Source organism: Leopardus geoffroyi, chromosome C1 (assembly GCF_018350155.1).
Source record: "Leopardus geoffroyi isolate Oge1 chromosome C1, O.geoffroyi_Oge1_pat1.0, whole genome shotgun sequence".
In the NCBI taxonomy this organism is placed as follows: Eukaryota; Metazoa; Chordata; class Mammalia; order Carnivora; family Felidae; genus Leopardus; species Leopardus geoffroyi.
The window spans coordinates 9,881,439-9,896,528 of record NC_059328.1 but is presented as its reverse complement, the minus strand read 5'-3'; the positions used below and the strand labels follow the sequence as shown (position 1 = coordinate 9,896,528).

General features: G+C 52.1%; 1 protein-coding gene across 4 annotated transcripts in view; it reads right to left on the bottom strand.

Annotated features, from left to right (window-relative positions):
• Positions 1-14,561, bottom strand: part of KAZN (kazrin, periplakin interacting protein) — a 1,079,687-nt gene extending 1,065,126 nt beyond the window's left edge. For 2 of the 4 annotated variants that reach the window (XR_006712035.1, XM_045475709.1), the window contains exon 1: positions 13,740-14,561. Coding sequence is in view for 3 of the 4 variants with exons in the window: in XM_045475709.1 (XP_045331665.1) it covers positions 13,740-13,830 (91 nt within the window). In the remaining variant the exon portion in view is untranslated. The remainder of the gene's footprint in view (positions 1-13,739) is intronic. The other 2 variants (XM_045475710.1, XM_045475714.1) reach the window with 2 other exon arrangements.
• Positions 14,562-15,090: the final 529 nt, after the last annotated feature.

Below are 15,090 nucleotides of genomic sequence, written 5' to 3'. Positions count from 1 at the left end.
CATCCCTGAAGCAAAGGGGGTGATGAGGAACAGACTCAAGGTCTATTACTGGTTGCCAGAATGGAAGATGCTACGGGTCAAGTGAAAGAAGAAACCAAGATCAGCTGCACATATACATGAGCCAAGAGGCAACATCAGGAACGGACCAAAGCAGACCAAAACCTAGGAAGAGGTGAGCCAGGAGAACTTGGGCCACTCCAACCATTCCAGACAGCAGGGCCCTGTTAGCAGGAGGTAAGGCCAGGCTTTTGCACCACAGGGTTTTAGAAGTGCCCCTCCCTGGCACAAGTTAGCACCTATGCCTTAACGTCTTCAACCTCTGGCCCTCTGAGAAGCAGCCTATTACAGTGGGCTGTGCTTTCCTATCTCCAGCCTTGAGATTCTTTGGTGTATTTCTCTTCCAGGGAATATGGTAGACTCGGAAAAAAAAAAATGCCAAGGAACATCTGGAAATACAATGGGTATTCTTAGAAATACAAAGCTGAGCTCTCAAAGTTAGGGAAGCCTGTGATAGGTATGGTTCCTCCAAAAGAACTCTAGAATTTGTAAATATTACATTATTTGGAAAAGAGGCCTTTGCAGCATGATGAAGTTAAGGGCCTTGAGATAAGAGATTATTCTTGATTATCCAAGTGGTCTCAGAGAAGGATGGAGAGAGGTCACACACGCAGAAGACAAGGAGCAATGTGACCACGGGGCAGTCACTGGAGTGAGGAGGCCAGAGTCAAGGAATGCCAAGAGCAGCAGGAGGCTGGAAGAGGCAAGGAACAGATTCTCCTCTAGAGTCTGAAGGTGACACCTCGACTTCAGCCCAGTGATCCTGACTTCAGCCTTCTGGCCTCCAGAACAGGGAGGAAACAAATTCCTGTTGTTTTAAGCCAAGCTTAATGGGAATTTGTTACAGCAGCCACAGGAAACTAATATGTCCACAAAACACATTAACAAAGAGATACAAAACTAAAAACCAGAGTGAAAGCGCACGCACATGCTCGGGCTGTTCAGAGGCATGTGCTGATCTTACGAAATGGTTGCCAGAGTTTTGTTGGCACCTGGACCAGGTAACAAGGCCTCTCTGTGGCTATGCTGGCAACAGGTGTTAGAGCTGCACCTCACACGTGCACGCATGAGCACCAACACACATGCACACGCATGCACACGCACATTCCAGCCGCCTCAGAGGGCTTCGTGGTCAAGAAAAGAGGGACCTTGGATAAGGGTCAGGCACAGAAGCAAAGGGCGATAGGGTCTAAGTCCTGGATTGAGCAGAGCAAGAGGCTGATCTTCCTTAGTAGCTCGGTACCCCAACCCTGCCCTCAAACGGGTTCGGGTTCAAATTACACTGCCTGGGGCGTGAGGAAATCCCCAGTTTGGAAATTCACGTTGCCTGCGGTAATGGTATCGCACAGATAAAACCCCCAACGTGAGCTCAAAATCCAAACTTACAAAGTACATAGGGTAAGAAGCTATCCTGGACATGAGTCAACAGGAAAACAGAAGAACTGTCTCCAGAGATGCCAGAGATGGATTATAAAATTCCTTTCTCAGGTAAACATGACTCTAAATGATTACACAGCTTAAATAGAAAACCAAGATCGAGGACAGGAGAGATGACAGATTACTATAAAAAGAAACAGAATCCCTGGAAGATGCAAACACTACTCAAATAGAATTTCGAGAGGTTTAAAAGGAAAAAGATGTTAGGGGCTCCTGGGTGGCTCAGTCGGTTGAGCGTCCGACTTGGGCTCAGGTCATGATCTCTCTCTTTGTGAGTTTGAGCCCCGCATCGGGCTCTGTGCTGACAGCTTGGAGCCTGGAGCCTGTTTCAGATTCTGTGTCTCCCTCTCTCTCTGCCCCTCCCCAACTCATGCTCTGTCTCTCTCTCTGTCAAAAATAAACAAACATTAAAAAAAAAAAAAAAAGATGTTAAATGAAAAACCTGACTGCCTAAGTTAAGCTGAAGATTAGATACAGCCAGAAAGAAAATTAATAAACCAGAAGGTAGCTTTTAAAATCATTTATCCAGAATACAGCAGAACGACGTGGTTGGACAATACGAAAAACAGGTCAAAATGAGAAGTCCAATTCAGATCACATAGGAATTTCTAGAGGCAACAGGAAGAGAGGGAGACAATCAGTTTTCTAAGAAATTAAGTGGCTTAACATTTGCTGGAACTGAGACCCCAGTTCTCAGACCTGAGAAGCATAAAGCCCAAAGAGGATAAATGAAATTAGATCCACTCCCAGACACACTATAGTGAAACTACAAAGCTTCCAGGATAAAGATTTTAAAAGCAAATCCAAAGAAAAGGCAGATAGCCTCCAGAGAAATGACTTCAAGAGAAACAGAATCTGACAGCGACAATCGGAAGACAGGAATATCCTGCCCAAATGCTGAGAGAAAAATAAGCTGACCTAGAAATCTATATCCTGCGGATCTCATTCAGTAGCACTGGCCAAAATAAACCTAAAAATTTTGTAGACCCTTCCATGGAGTCCTTTCTGTGGCTGGTCCCCATCTCCATGCTAGACTGGTCGCAACCATTCGGGAACATCTCAGCTGTCATTGGCCTGGTCTCTAGAATCCAACTCTTCATACCCTGGAGGGATGGGTACCCCATCCTCTGCTCTTCTGACTAAGCCAACGAACGTCTCATCCCTCCACCCAGCCCTTTGGACCGCTGCTTCATTAGAAGTGCTGATCAGGGTTGGACCCTGCCTTGTCCCCACACAGACCTTGCTGTTTTCCCACAGCCTTCTGGGTCTTCCACAGCCCCAAGGGGCGGGCCCACCTGTCTCTTCTGAGCACTTCCTGCTATCCTGCTGGGGCTGCAGTCTCCCCAGAGATTCAGAGGGACCCACCGTGTAAATTCTTTCTCATATTCACTTCTCACCTAGGAATCAGAGCCAAGACTCTGGCCTTTTCAAGGAGCCTGGAACACTTCTCTCTCAGACCAGCCTGCCACCTCTGTAAATCTCTCCCAAGAACTGGCTTTCTTCCCACCCGATATCAGCCCTCCAGGTCCCTGAGTGGGTAGGGACGGAAATCCCCTCCTCGAGTCTCCCTTCACCCCGTCCCCAAACCAGTCCTCTCTTCAAATGTCCTGACAGGTCCTCACGACAGGGAACTGCAAACGACTTCAAGAAGATCAAAGAGGAGATTGCGAGTTTTAAGAAATCTTACGATCCAAGTGGAGCCCAGCCTGAGCACTTGACTGCCCTCGTGCTGTGTCTTCTCCCTTAGATGGAAGCCCGATGGACTGACATTCCCTTTGGTGTCTGAGGCTGGGGCTGCCTCCTAGCAACAGCGACACTAGACTCTGTAGGTTAAAACAAAGGCAAACACACACCAGAGAGAACAGCTGATAAAGAGATCAACAGAAGCCCATTAGCCTTTCCAGAAAAAGCCCAGACTACACCTGCTTCATCTAGTTTAGTCCTTACATCCTTAGGAGGAGAGAGGAGATTGGAATCGGTCAAGGGAGCTGAGGTCCAAAAGAAAGACACTGTGTGAGGGGCGCCTGGGTGGCTCAGTCGGTTGAGTGTCCGACTTCAGCTCAGGTCATGATCTCACAGCTTGTGAGTTTGAGCTTCGTGTCGGGGTCTGTGCTGACGGCTCAGAGCCTGGAGCCTGCTTCGGATTCTGTGCCTCCCTCTCTCTCTGCCCCAACCCACTCATATTCTGTCTCTCTCAAAAATAAATAAACATTAAAAAAAATTTTTTTTTAAAGAAAGACGTCGTGTGAGACTATAATAAACCAGAAAGGGTTATTCGTCAAGGTCTAAACATCACCGCCATAAAAGGTGGGGGTGGGGATGAGGAGGTGGGAATCCCGGCACATCACTAGTTACTGTTTTTACGTTTCCAGAGTCCTCCACATCAGGACACTTGTCGTCGCCTACTCCAAACATCGTGGTGTCAGTTTTAGGTCCCCAAGTAGCCCTCGGGGCTCCCGGTTTCCACTTCGTTCTTGCCTAGTGATGCCTGCTGTGGACAGAGTCTCTAACCCACCAGCCACTTCACAGGGGGACCGTCACAGACAACTGTGCTTCTCCTTCAGATTTTTTAAACCTACGACCATTCCATTTCAACTGGGAAGAGGTGGGGGGAAACTTGTCTGGGTGAGAGCTTTGCCCTTGGTTTAAATGGTTATCTGGCAGAGGGCTTGGAAATGCCAATGGGGAGAATCCGCTCTTAAGTTTTTCAGAAGCTGGTCCATCCACGTAGGGCCTCATGAGAACAGCCCACAGGAAGCTGATCAAGCACACGTGTCCAAGAACAAGAGTCTAAAGGCTAGCTAGACCTTGGGCAAGAAAAAGCACCTCCAAGGTTCGCTCCTTGGGGGGCTCCCAGTACTACCTAGGCCAGCTTCCAAGAGGAAACCCACTAGTCACTTAATCCCAGTACTTTCTAAAGAGAGAACTGACAGTAAAGTGGGGTCTCTCACCTATTCCCCCACAAACAGGCCATTTTCCTTCGTACTCGGCAATACCCACCAACTCACCAAATCAAAGATGTCCCCCTTGCCCTTCAGTGCTGCCACCACGAGCAGGGAGCCGGCTCTGTTCTTGACCACCGGGGACTTCTTGGGGACTCTGGCACTAGTGGTGTGGCTCAGACTTCCCGATTCATGGCGGCACCTACCTGCCCATTCTGGAACGCCGTAGCTTCAGGTCAAAAAATGGAATGGAATGCTTTGGAGCCTCGGGATTATACTCCTTCTGTTTGTTCCCATTCCCCGTCTGGAGAAGGCAAGTCTTCTCCAGGTTCCCACATCCAAGAGGAGTGAGAACACACCAGCCACTCAAGTAAAGCACGCTTACTGCAATGCCAAATGGTCGGCTAGCTCACAAAAAAAAGCGCTCTAAAGCCCCAGGGCCTCATGCAGTCGTGGTCCAGCAAGACCATATTTGTTGTACAAGGGAACGTGGACGAGAACTGGGGTCGGGGTCTCAACCTACGGCTCTTATTTTAGAAGGAAAGGCAAGGGAATGGGATCCCAGGAAGTGGGAACAGCACTGAGGCTGGAAGCAGTCTACACATGGGAACAAGAGGCCTGTTGGGGCGCCTGGGTGGCGCAGTCGGTTGAGCGTCCGACTTCAGCCAGGTCACGATCTCGCGGTCCGTGAGTTCGAGCCCCGCGTCAGGCTCTGGGCTGATGGCTCAGAGCCTGGAGCCTGTTTCCGATTCTGTGTCTCCCTCTCTCTCTGCCCCTCCCCCGTTCATGCTCTGTCCCTCTCTGTCCCAAAAATAAATTTAAAAAAAAAAAAAAAGAGGACTGTTAATGAGACACTGTCAACTGGCGGCCCACAGACTCTGGAGAGTCTGACCCTCCAGGATTTGACATCTTGCATTTGGTGATACACATTCAAAAACTGGGAGAATCTTATAGGAAAGTCAGGACTGCAGGGTTCTCTTGGAGAACAGGATCTGGCCACATCAGCAACCCCCATAGTCCTGCTGAGAACGGGCGCCCAGTTCACCTGATCTGTCCGGCCCCTGTTCCAAACCAAACATTCGCTTCTTCCGCTGACTGTCTCTGGGCCTTAGACTACTTCCTCCGACATTGGATGCGCCACATTTTTAACTAGAATTTGAATTTTATTTATTCAGCTGCCCCTTATTAAGGCTGACCATCTAATGTATCATGTGAAGGAGGACATGCTTGAGAATGAATGAGGTGCTATAGTAATTACACTGGAAGACAGACATGAGCTAGGCCTGTCCTAGGTAAGCTGGGTCCAATAAGGACCTTCTTTAAACACCCTTTTGTGATTAGCGGATAGGAATTCTCACAGATCTGGTGTGATTCCTGGCCTTGGGGATCAAGAGAATAACCAATGTTGAAGGTGGGGATTTTTTTTTTAACCACAATGATTAGCCAAAGGAAAAAAGTTGCAACTTTTTACTGGTCAGAAACACAAGACCACAAGGAATGCCTTAATTCCTGGTGTTACTAAACTCTGTCTGGCTAGGCAGGATAGCGATGATGTGCTAATAAGGAACAGTAATAACGGCAGTGTTATGAACTGAATGTCCTCCCAAAATTCACATGTTGGAATCCTAATCCCCACTGTGATGGTATTTGGAGGTGGGGCCTATGGGAGGTGCTGAGGTCGTGAGGGGGGAGCCCTCACGTGGGATGAGGGTCATTAGAAGAAAAGACACAGGGGCACATGGGGGGCTCAGCAGGTTGAGCATCCGACTTCGGCTCAGGTCACAATCTCGACTTGGTGGGTTCGAGCCCTGTGTCGGGCTCTGTGCTGACAGCTCAGAGCCTGGAGCCTGTTTCACATCCTGTGTCCCCCTCTCTCTTTGTCTCTTCCCTGCTTGTTCTCTGTCTCTCTCTCTCAAAAATAAATTTTAAAAACATTACAATTTTTAAAAAAAATTTTAAAAGAGAGAGAGACGAGAACTTCTCTCTCTGCTCCCCACCGTGGGAGTTAGGACGAGAAGGCAGCCATCTGCAAACCAGGCAGTGGGCCCTCATCACAGACTACCCAGCCTCCAGAGCTGTGAAAAGTACGTGTTTTTGTTTAAGGCATCAGTCTACGATATTCTGTTATAGCTGCCTGAACTAACTAAAACAGACTACAAATGTTTGTATACATAATGCATTCTGTGGCAGGTACTGTGATGAGCATTTCACTCCTATTAACTCATTGTCAGACTCACCACAACCCTGTGAAGGAAGTAAACTACGATTTCCATTTTACAGATGAGGAGTCTGTGGCACAGAGAGGTTAAGCTACTTGTCCAAGGTCACACAGCTAGTGATCAGCAGAAGTGGGATTTGAACCTAAGCAGTTGAGTTCTCAAGTCCATCCTAATAACCACATGGCCCTGCCTCTGACAAACAGGTCTCCGGAAAAAGACGTCAACGAGAGACCAGCTGCGGCGTCTAACGTAGGACCCGTGGGAAGGCTGCGCTGCTCGCAAGTCAGGGCTCCTGCACATGCTGCTTATATCCACCGTCACAAGGATCCAACTTATCCCTGTCACCTTCCCCTCAAACAAACGCCACTGGTGGGAACTCGCTGAGGTCAAGGTATGGGACAGGGGGTGTCACTGACAGTAGCTGCATCCTCAGGAGGTCACCAGGATGCTGAGAAACCCTCCCTGGGGCTGAGGATGGGAGATGCTGAAGGGGGCAGCTGTGGCTGCCACACTGTCCTTCACACCAGCAAGTGGGCTCCTTTCCCTTTAAGAGCCTGGAGTCAAGGGTACTCCATCTGATCAGCTCAAAGGACCACTGCCCTGATCCCACAAGCTGACCTGAGGGCTCTGAAGCATTAGTCAGAAAGAGAAAGAGAATGAGGGGCGCCCAGGTGGCTCTGACTGATCCCTGATCTTGACTCAGGTCACGATCTCACAGTGTGTGAGTTTGAAACCCCACCTCGGGCTCTGTGCTGACAGTGCGGAGCCTGCTTGGGGTTCCCTCTCCCCCCTTTCTCTCTGTCCTTTATCCACTCATGCTCTCTCACTCTCCAAGTAAATAAACTTTAAACAGAGAGAGAGAGAGAGAACGAACGTAAACACAAGTCTGCTTTGCCAGCTCCCACTCACGCCACCCTACTGTGCTAACAGCTTCTCTTGAGATTGACGACGATCGTGCCACAGGGTGAACAGCTCCGTCACGGCAGACACGCCACTGAGCCACTGTCGCACTGATAACGGCTACAATGTTCCCAACACTGCAGGAGGTTTGGAGGACTGGGAGACAGCTAAGATGATACATCGTGACCTGGAGACCCCCCCAGGGCTGAATCTGAAGGCACCAAGGAACGGGAATCACAACACACTGTGCATAACTGTGGAAACACGAGATGTGGGTTAGAGCCCCTTTAAGCTACAAACTCCTGGAGGTGGATGTCGTCCTCGGTAACTCTTATCACTGCAGAGTTCGTGTTCGTTCTACAAACAGTCATTTGCTGGCACAGACGTTCATATGTCCGGAGACGAATCCCTGAGGAGCTGAGGAATTCGACAGAGTCTGGACAGAAGAACGGGAATGAGTACAGACTTTGGATGCAGATGGCTTGAACTTGAAGCCTGGCCCAACCGCTGGCTAGTTAGGAGCAATACTTCCTTTTACGGGCCTCAGTTTCCTCGTCTGTAAAATGGGGGTGATTTTAGTAACCTTCCAAGGATGCGACGAGGAGGAAATACGGTAAGGTGCAAGCACTTAGCATAATGACCATCCCAGAAGAAGCACCTCGTCGTCAGCTATGGCTGTGCTCAATTGCCAGCCGTCACTATAAGGATTCCTCGTCTAGGACGTCCAAACATGCGTTCCCACCTCAGAGACAGCCAGACGAGGAACGGCTCCGAGACAGCCATCTCTTGGGGAAACCTTAAAACCGTGTCCCCCCTCCCACAGATGGTAATGCGGGGAAAAGGGCTCTTTCCTCTGCCCTTCATCTGCTTTCCTTCTGCAAAGGACCCGGTGTGCTCAGCTCACGGCGGATGGCCCAGCTCCTGGTTCTCTCCTTTCCTGGTTCTAAATACGGCAAGCGGCTTCCAAACACGTTCAGATAAACCCCTATATTGTCCAACAGGCAGGACAGGGGGCCTTCGGAAGGAACGAGGTAATAAAGCCAAAAGATGACTGGACCTTGGCTCCGGGCTTCGGCCTCACTTATGAGACAGACAGACAGACAGACAGACATGACTTGCATACATTTGAGATTCTGTGTGGCACAGAGCAGGAACTGGCCCTTAATTAATGGTGCCAATGGGGAGCTAGTGGGTGGCTTCTGAGCGGCAACCCAGGAGTGATGCAGAGCAGCGGCAGTCCAGGTGCGAACGTCCGTCCACCTTCCCGCTCCCTCCTCTCTGCCACCCTCCCCCTTGAGCTGGGCCTGGATTCAGGCAACGTCAGCGGGCTATACTGGACAGAATGACTTCAGTCAGTCTGGTCAAGGAAAGCAGCCCTGCAGAAACGCTTTCCACCCAAGTCAGACAGCTTGGAAAATGGACCAGAATGACACGGGGGCAGCTTGGCGAGTCAGAGCCCGGTACCAGAGACCAAGCCTCCGGGAGCCATGGTCTGCAGACCATCAGGCCCGGGGGTCAGTCGAGAGCCGGCAGCGGAGACCCGGTCAAACACCAGGTCAGAGGGTCTCCCCCATCCGACGCTGTGGGGGCGAGGAGGAGACGGGCAGGTGGAGTTACTCAGCCACCCTGAGACCAACACAGCACCGGCTTGAATCTGGACTCCACGCCCCCTCCCCAAATCCTCTGTCAGGTGCTGGAGACAGCCAGAAACCAGTGACGCGGAATGCTGTGAGCTCCCCAGTGGCCTGCCTGCCTGGGAGAGTGGCCTTAAGCTCCCCACTGACGGAAATCAGGCAGGAGCACTGAAGAACAAACAACGGCCTCCATCAGTCACGTCTGCCTGGCCAGGCTGACGTCCCTCCGTCCCGTTCGGGGTACAAGCAGGGCCCAAAGGAAAGGGGAGAAATTTGGGCTGGGGGTTAGAAACCCAAGAGAACTAGCTTCGTAGGGCTAGGCATCCCAAAACGGGTGGAGGACCCTGGAGGGGGACGAGGGTGAACGACACCATCAGAGCTAAAGAAAGAGCCAGGACACTATTCTCTCCACATCCTTAAAAAATGCAAAACACAACAAAAAACCCTCTGCAGAAGCTGCAGGATCGCCCTTTTTGAACACAGGCTTTGGGGGCGGGCTGACCAGGGTTTAAGTCCCAAGTCGGCCAACATCTAAACTCACCCGTTAAATAGAAAAAGTACCGTCTACCTGCCGGGTGGCCATAAAGAGGAGACAGGCACCATCTAGCCCAGCACAGGGGCTGCAGATCTGGGAACACAGTGGAAACTAGTCTTACTAGAGCTGTGAGACCTGCTCTAAATAGTTCCTGCCTAAAGCAACGCCTACCGTGCATGGTGAAGCAGTGTGGGGTGCCGGAGGAGGAAATAAGAAAACCAAGGTACCACGTAGCATAAAGGTTCAGCACGGAAGCATCGTGTGAGCGCTCCCACACCGCCCCACACTGTCCCATTCTGTCTAGCCTCATTCTGTGCTACATATGTTGGTCTAGGGCAGGGATCAGCACACTTTTTTTTCTGCAAAGGGCTCAGCTTTCTGGGCCACAATATCTTAGTAACAGCTACTCAACTCTACTGTTGTAGCACAAAAACAGCCACAGATAAAATGCACGTGAATGGATGCAGATGTGTACCAATAAAACTTTATTTACAAAAGCAACTGGTGGACCACATGTGGCTCCAGGGCCATAGTTTGCCAACTCCTGGTCTAGGGTTTGGGGGTTCATCAAGTTCACGCCACCAGCAAACAGCCAATGCAAAAAAAGCTGAATTGGGACTAAATGAGAAAGATCTCCATGCTCTTTCCACGGCCCCACCAGACCCTTCACAGCCCCACCACCACCAACTGGGTCAGAGTTCTCAGTGGCCCCACCCATGCCCAGCTGCATTCTCGCTGCCCCCTAAATCCGATGGGTCCCTCTATGCCCCTTCCCCCCTATCTCCACCCCACTAAACATCCCTGACTACTCCATCTATGAGGAATCAACTTCTCCTAAGTCATGGGATACTTACAGACCCGAAAGATTAAGCCAAGTTATCCCTGGGGACCACATGCTTTAGCAGTGAAAGGCACAGGCTTGGGCATCTGACCAGGGTTCACCTTCCCCTTCAGCCCCTTCCTAGTGGCATGAATGTGGGCATGGCAGGCAACCTGAGTGTTTCCCTTGCCTGCGGAAATTGGTTAGGATTTTTGAAAATTAAGTAAGAGAGTTTAGGTGAGACGTGGAGGAACCGTTATTCAAAAATGGAATCGTGAAAAAGCTACCTCCTGTATAATTCTCTTTTCTTCAGTAGGCTTTACATTTACCAGGTAGATCACCATCTCCTTGCAAGATCATTTCCTTTTGACTTACTCTCCAGATTCTGTAGTTCTTGAAGCCGTACGGAGAGAAAGCACATAGCAGGTGCTCAGTGAGGACGTGTGACTGATGGCTGCACCACCCCCGGGGAGCAGATGCCACGAACATGGCGGGAAGCCCCTGGAAGCTGCGAAATCATTTCTCCCATGCTGAAGATCTCATTTGTGATGCCAGCTGAACTACCAATGGCTGGCTGGAGAGGGGTCTACATTTTCTCTCAACCCCTTTCACCTCTTAATTGACTGAGCTCTTTTGACTTAACTTTTTTGGTTCTTATTCCTCTTTGCCTTTCTCCAGGGAGAGCATTCTCCCTTGAGACTGCTGGTCATTATTAGTCTATGTTGCATTGCTTTCTTTTTTTTTACATTTATTTATTTTTTGAGAGACAGAGAGAGACAGCATGAGCAGGGGAGGGGCAGAGAGAGAGGGAGACACAGAATCCGAAGCAGGCTCCAGGCTCTGAGCTGTCAGCACAGAGCCCAGTGTGGGACTCGAACCCACGAACCATGAGATCATGACCTGAGCCGAAGTTGGATGCTTAACCAGTTGAGCCACCCAGGCGCCCCCCCCCCTTTTTTTAATGTTTATTTTTGAGAGAGAGAGAGAGAGCTTGTGGGAACACGAGCATGAGTCAGGGAGGGGCAGAGAGAGAGGGAGACACAGAATCCAAAGCAGGCTCCAGGCTCCGAGCTGTCAGCACAGAGCCCGACACGGGGCTCGAACTCACAAACCGTGACATCATGACCTGAGCCGAGGTCAGATGCTTAACCGACTGAGCCGCCTAGGCGCCCCTGCTGCATTGCTTTCTTGACAGAAACAGTTTTGGTTTTGTTTTTTGGGTTTTTTTTTTTTTTTTTAAAGGAGACAGAGGATTTCACAGCCTGATTTAGGCCTGGGTGTCTCTAAAAGCCTAGAGAATAAAGCCACAGGGGACAGCACCGAGGCACCGTAGAAATGCGATCTGCCTTCCCACAGTTAACTTCAGAGAAGTAGAAAGGGGTGTGAAACCTTGGTCCGGGCAAGCTCCCAAGCCCTGGTTCTTATGTGGAAGTAAAGGCACCTATAAACCACTGCAGATCGAATAATCCACAGATAGATCAAGTGGGAGATTCTCAACTTTCCAGACAAACCAGGGTCACACTGCCTGTGGAGAGGAGGGGGTCGGATGCTTCGATCTCCTAGAACCCAAGGCAGCCATCCTACTCTCTGCAATCAGGGATGCCTTCACTGGTGCGTGGAAGGATGTGTGCCCAGCCCTCCCCACATCCTCTAGACACATTAATAAACACTTGCCACTCACCGTGCCGGCCGGGCGCCAGGCAGTTCTAAGGCTTTCCGTGCACCGACTTAAACTTCGCAATGACCATGTGAGTTTGTCTAGTAGTGCCCATTTTACATATGAGGAAACTGGGGGTGCCTGGGTGGCTCCGTCGATTAAGCCTCTGACTCTTGGTTTCAGCTCAGGTCACGATCTCACCGTTTGTGAGACTGAGCCCTGCATCGGGCTCTGTGCTGGTCGTGCGGAGCCTGCTTGAGATTCTCTCTCTCCCTCTCTGCCCCACCCCTGGCTTGCTCTCTCTCTCTCTCAAAAGAAACAAATAAACTTAAAAAAAAAAAAAAAGTTTACTGATGAGGAAACTGAGACAGAGAAGCCAAGTAACCTGCCTGAGGTCACACAGCTGGTAACGGGTGAAGCTGGGACACCTGGCAGTCTGGCTCCAGAGCCCTCGCTCGCCCGCTCCGTGAGCTGCCACCTCGCGAAGACACAGGTTTCCCCCTTGGAAACCAGGTCGTTTATTTTCTCCAGTGAGTGGGGTCTTCTGAGCCCCCAGCATTGAAGGTCTGGCTGGATCAGGCTGCCGTGAGTCCAATTCTCACTTTGCAGCTACAGACGGATGGCCCAGGAAGAGGGGAGGGGTCTGCAATTGCCAAAATCATGCAACCACCCCGTGAAAGCATCAGCATGGACACAGGCCCCCAGACTCCTAATACAGTGCTCTTCTCATGGTCTTCCAGACTCACGGCCAAAATGCACAATGAACGCTTGGACACCCACAGAACCTCTGGGGAACACGCGGTCCTTCTCCCGACAGGAATGAACCCAGAAAGCAGGGAACCAGGCCAAGATGAAGCCACCCAGAATCCTGTGTGACTCCAGCAGAATCGTAAGCACCCATCGAGCACCGGTCTGTGGGCTCCAGCCCTGTGACCATTTGCAGCAGGCCAAGCACCTTCACCTGGTTTTCTCTGTGACCAAATGCACATCCGAGCAAGATGGCTGGCAGACAGGAAGGCTGCGGCCCACACCAAGTTTCCCTTCTGTACAAAACGTGAGCCTTTGGAAGACAAAGTCAGGAGCAAAGGGCAGCGAGCTCTCCCCGCAGCAGAGCCAAGGGCCGGGAGAGGCTGCAGGACAGACCCTCAGGAGCATCTCAGTTACTCAACACTGACTGAGGAGGCTCGGCTCACACACCGTCCTCAGCGGCAGAGAGAGGCCAGCTGACAGATGGACGGACAGTCTAGGACTGGCACCCACCCCCTGAGAGATAACCACAGCCACCGCGTCATCAGATCCCGCCCCCCGACGTGCTCTCCCTCACCCTCCAGGTGGCCACAAGAGGAAAGAGGTGACAAGACAAATGGGGGCCCTTGCTCACCATGCCTGAGTGGCACATTCAGTCTGCTGGCGTGTCCTCAAAACTTTAAAGTGAACGTGCCAGGCAAAGGGAGAAGCGCAAGCAGGCACGGACGCACGGGCCTCCGCCGCTGGGGCTCCCGGACGGCGCCCCTCTCCCCACACGACACCCCTCCTACCTGCTTCCATAAGCTGGCACTGCTGACCAAAGACGTGGGAGAAGGTGACCGGGCCCGTGGCGGAACCGGCTGGTGCCAGCGTGGAATCCATGGCGTTTCCGGGGTCTTCGGTGTTGGTCACGCGGCAGCGGCCGGACCCTTCAGAGCGTCCAGGCCAAGGACGCCTCCGCCGCCACCGGCCCGGGAACCGTAGGTCTGAGGCTCCCCGTCACTTCCAAGAAAACGTCCCCGCTCCCGAAGTTTATAAGGCTTCTTCCTCTCACCACTCACTCCTTGCGGGTTTTCTCAAACACCAGGCTGGTGAAAAACGAAACCCTCTCTGGCTTGGCAGGTGGTGCACCCTAGCCTAGCCGAGTTAGACGCACAGGGAAATCTAAGTTTCACCCAACAGGAGTCCTTTCCTCTCGTCCGGGAGGGATGACTGGGATGCGGAGTCCCCGGAGTCCTCGCGGCTGCTCCCTGGTGGCCGCCGGCTGGCCGGCTGGAGAGCTCAGGCCCCAGCAAGTGCCCGGCGGCTGCAGGAAAAGCGCTGCCTCCTCGGGTCTCCTGCCAGGGGGGCAGGGCAGGGGGCGAGGCTGCTCAGGCGCCCCCCGGAGAGCTGGCCTCACCGGCCCTCCTCTCCCGCAGGCGAGGCCCCGCAGCCGGCGCCGGCAGGGTCCCCGAGCCCCTGGGTGGCCGGATGCAGGCGGGGAGAGCGCGGCGGGCGGGCGCAGCGCGGGCACTCTGCGGCTCTGGAGCGCGGTGTCCCTGGCTCATCCTTCACTTCCGCGTCCCCCTCCTGGCAGGGCTGTGGGGAGGAGAAGGAGACACGGTTAAAGAGCCCCTGCTCCGACCTGCGGCTGCAGGGGGCCCCCCTCCCCGGCCTCCCCCTCCCCCCCGCACCACCACCCCTTTTCCGTGATGCAAAAGGGACGGTACTTGGAGATATTCTGGATGCAGAGGGAAGTGCTAACTCAGCCCAGCAGGCTCCTGGCTGCTGTAACCTCTTCATGCCCGCAGCCCAGGAAGTGCCAGCCTGCGGGAGAGGAGAATGCCACCAAGACAAACCCAAAGACCAAGAAGAGAAGAGGGGGCAAATGCCACACGTCCCGCATGGGTGACACAGGGATGGTCTGTCCGGGTGCTATTCTGGGCACAGAACAATCCACCTGCTCCCCCCCAAAGGGACAGTGTCTCTGGGAAGGGGGGAGAGGAAGGAGAAATACCTTTCACATGATTACAACAGCTGTGGCAGTGGGTGCTAGGTCTTTATTTTGATATCCCATCTGCTGATCACAAAGGTGCTAACTTGAGAGATTGAGAGAGAGAGAGAGAGAAGGAAAGACACCGCACCCTCTCCAGGCAGCATCTT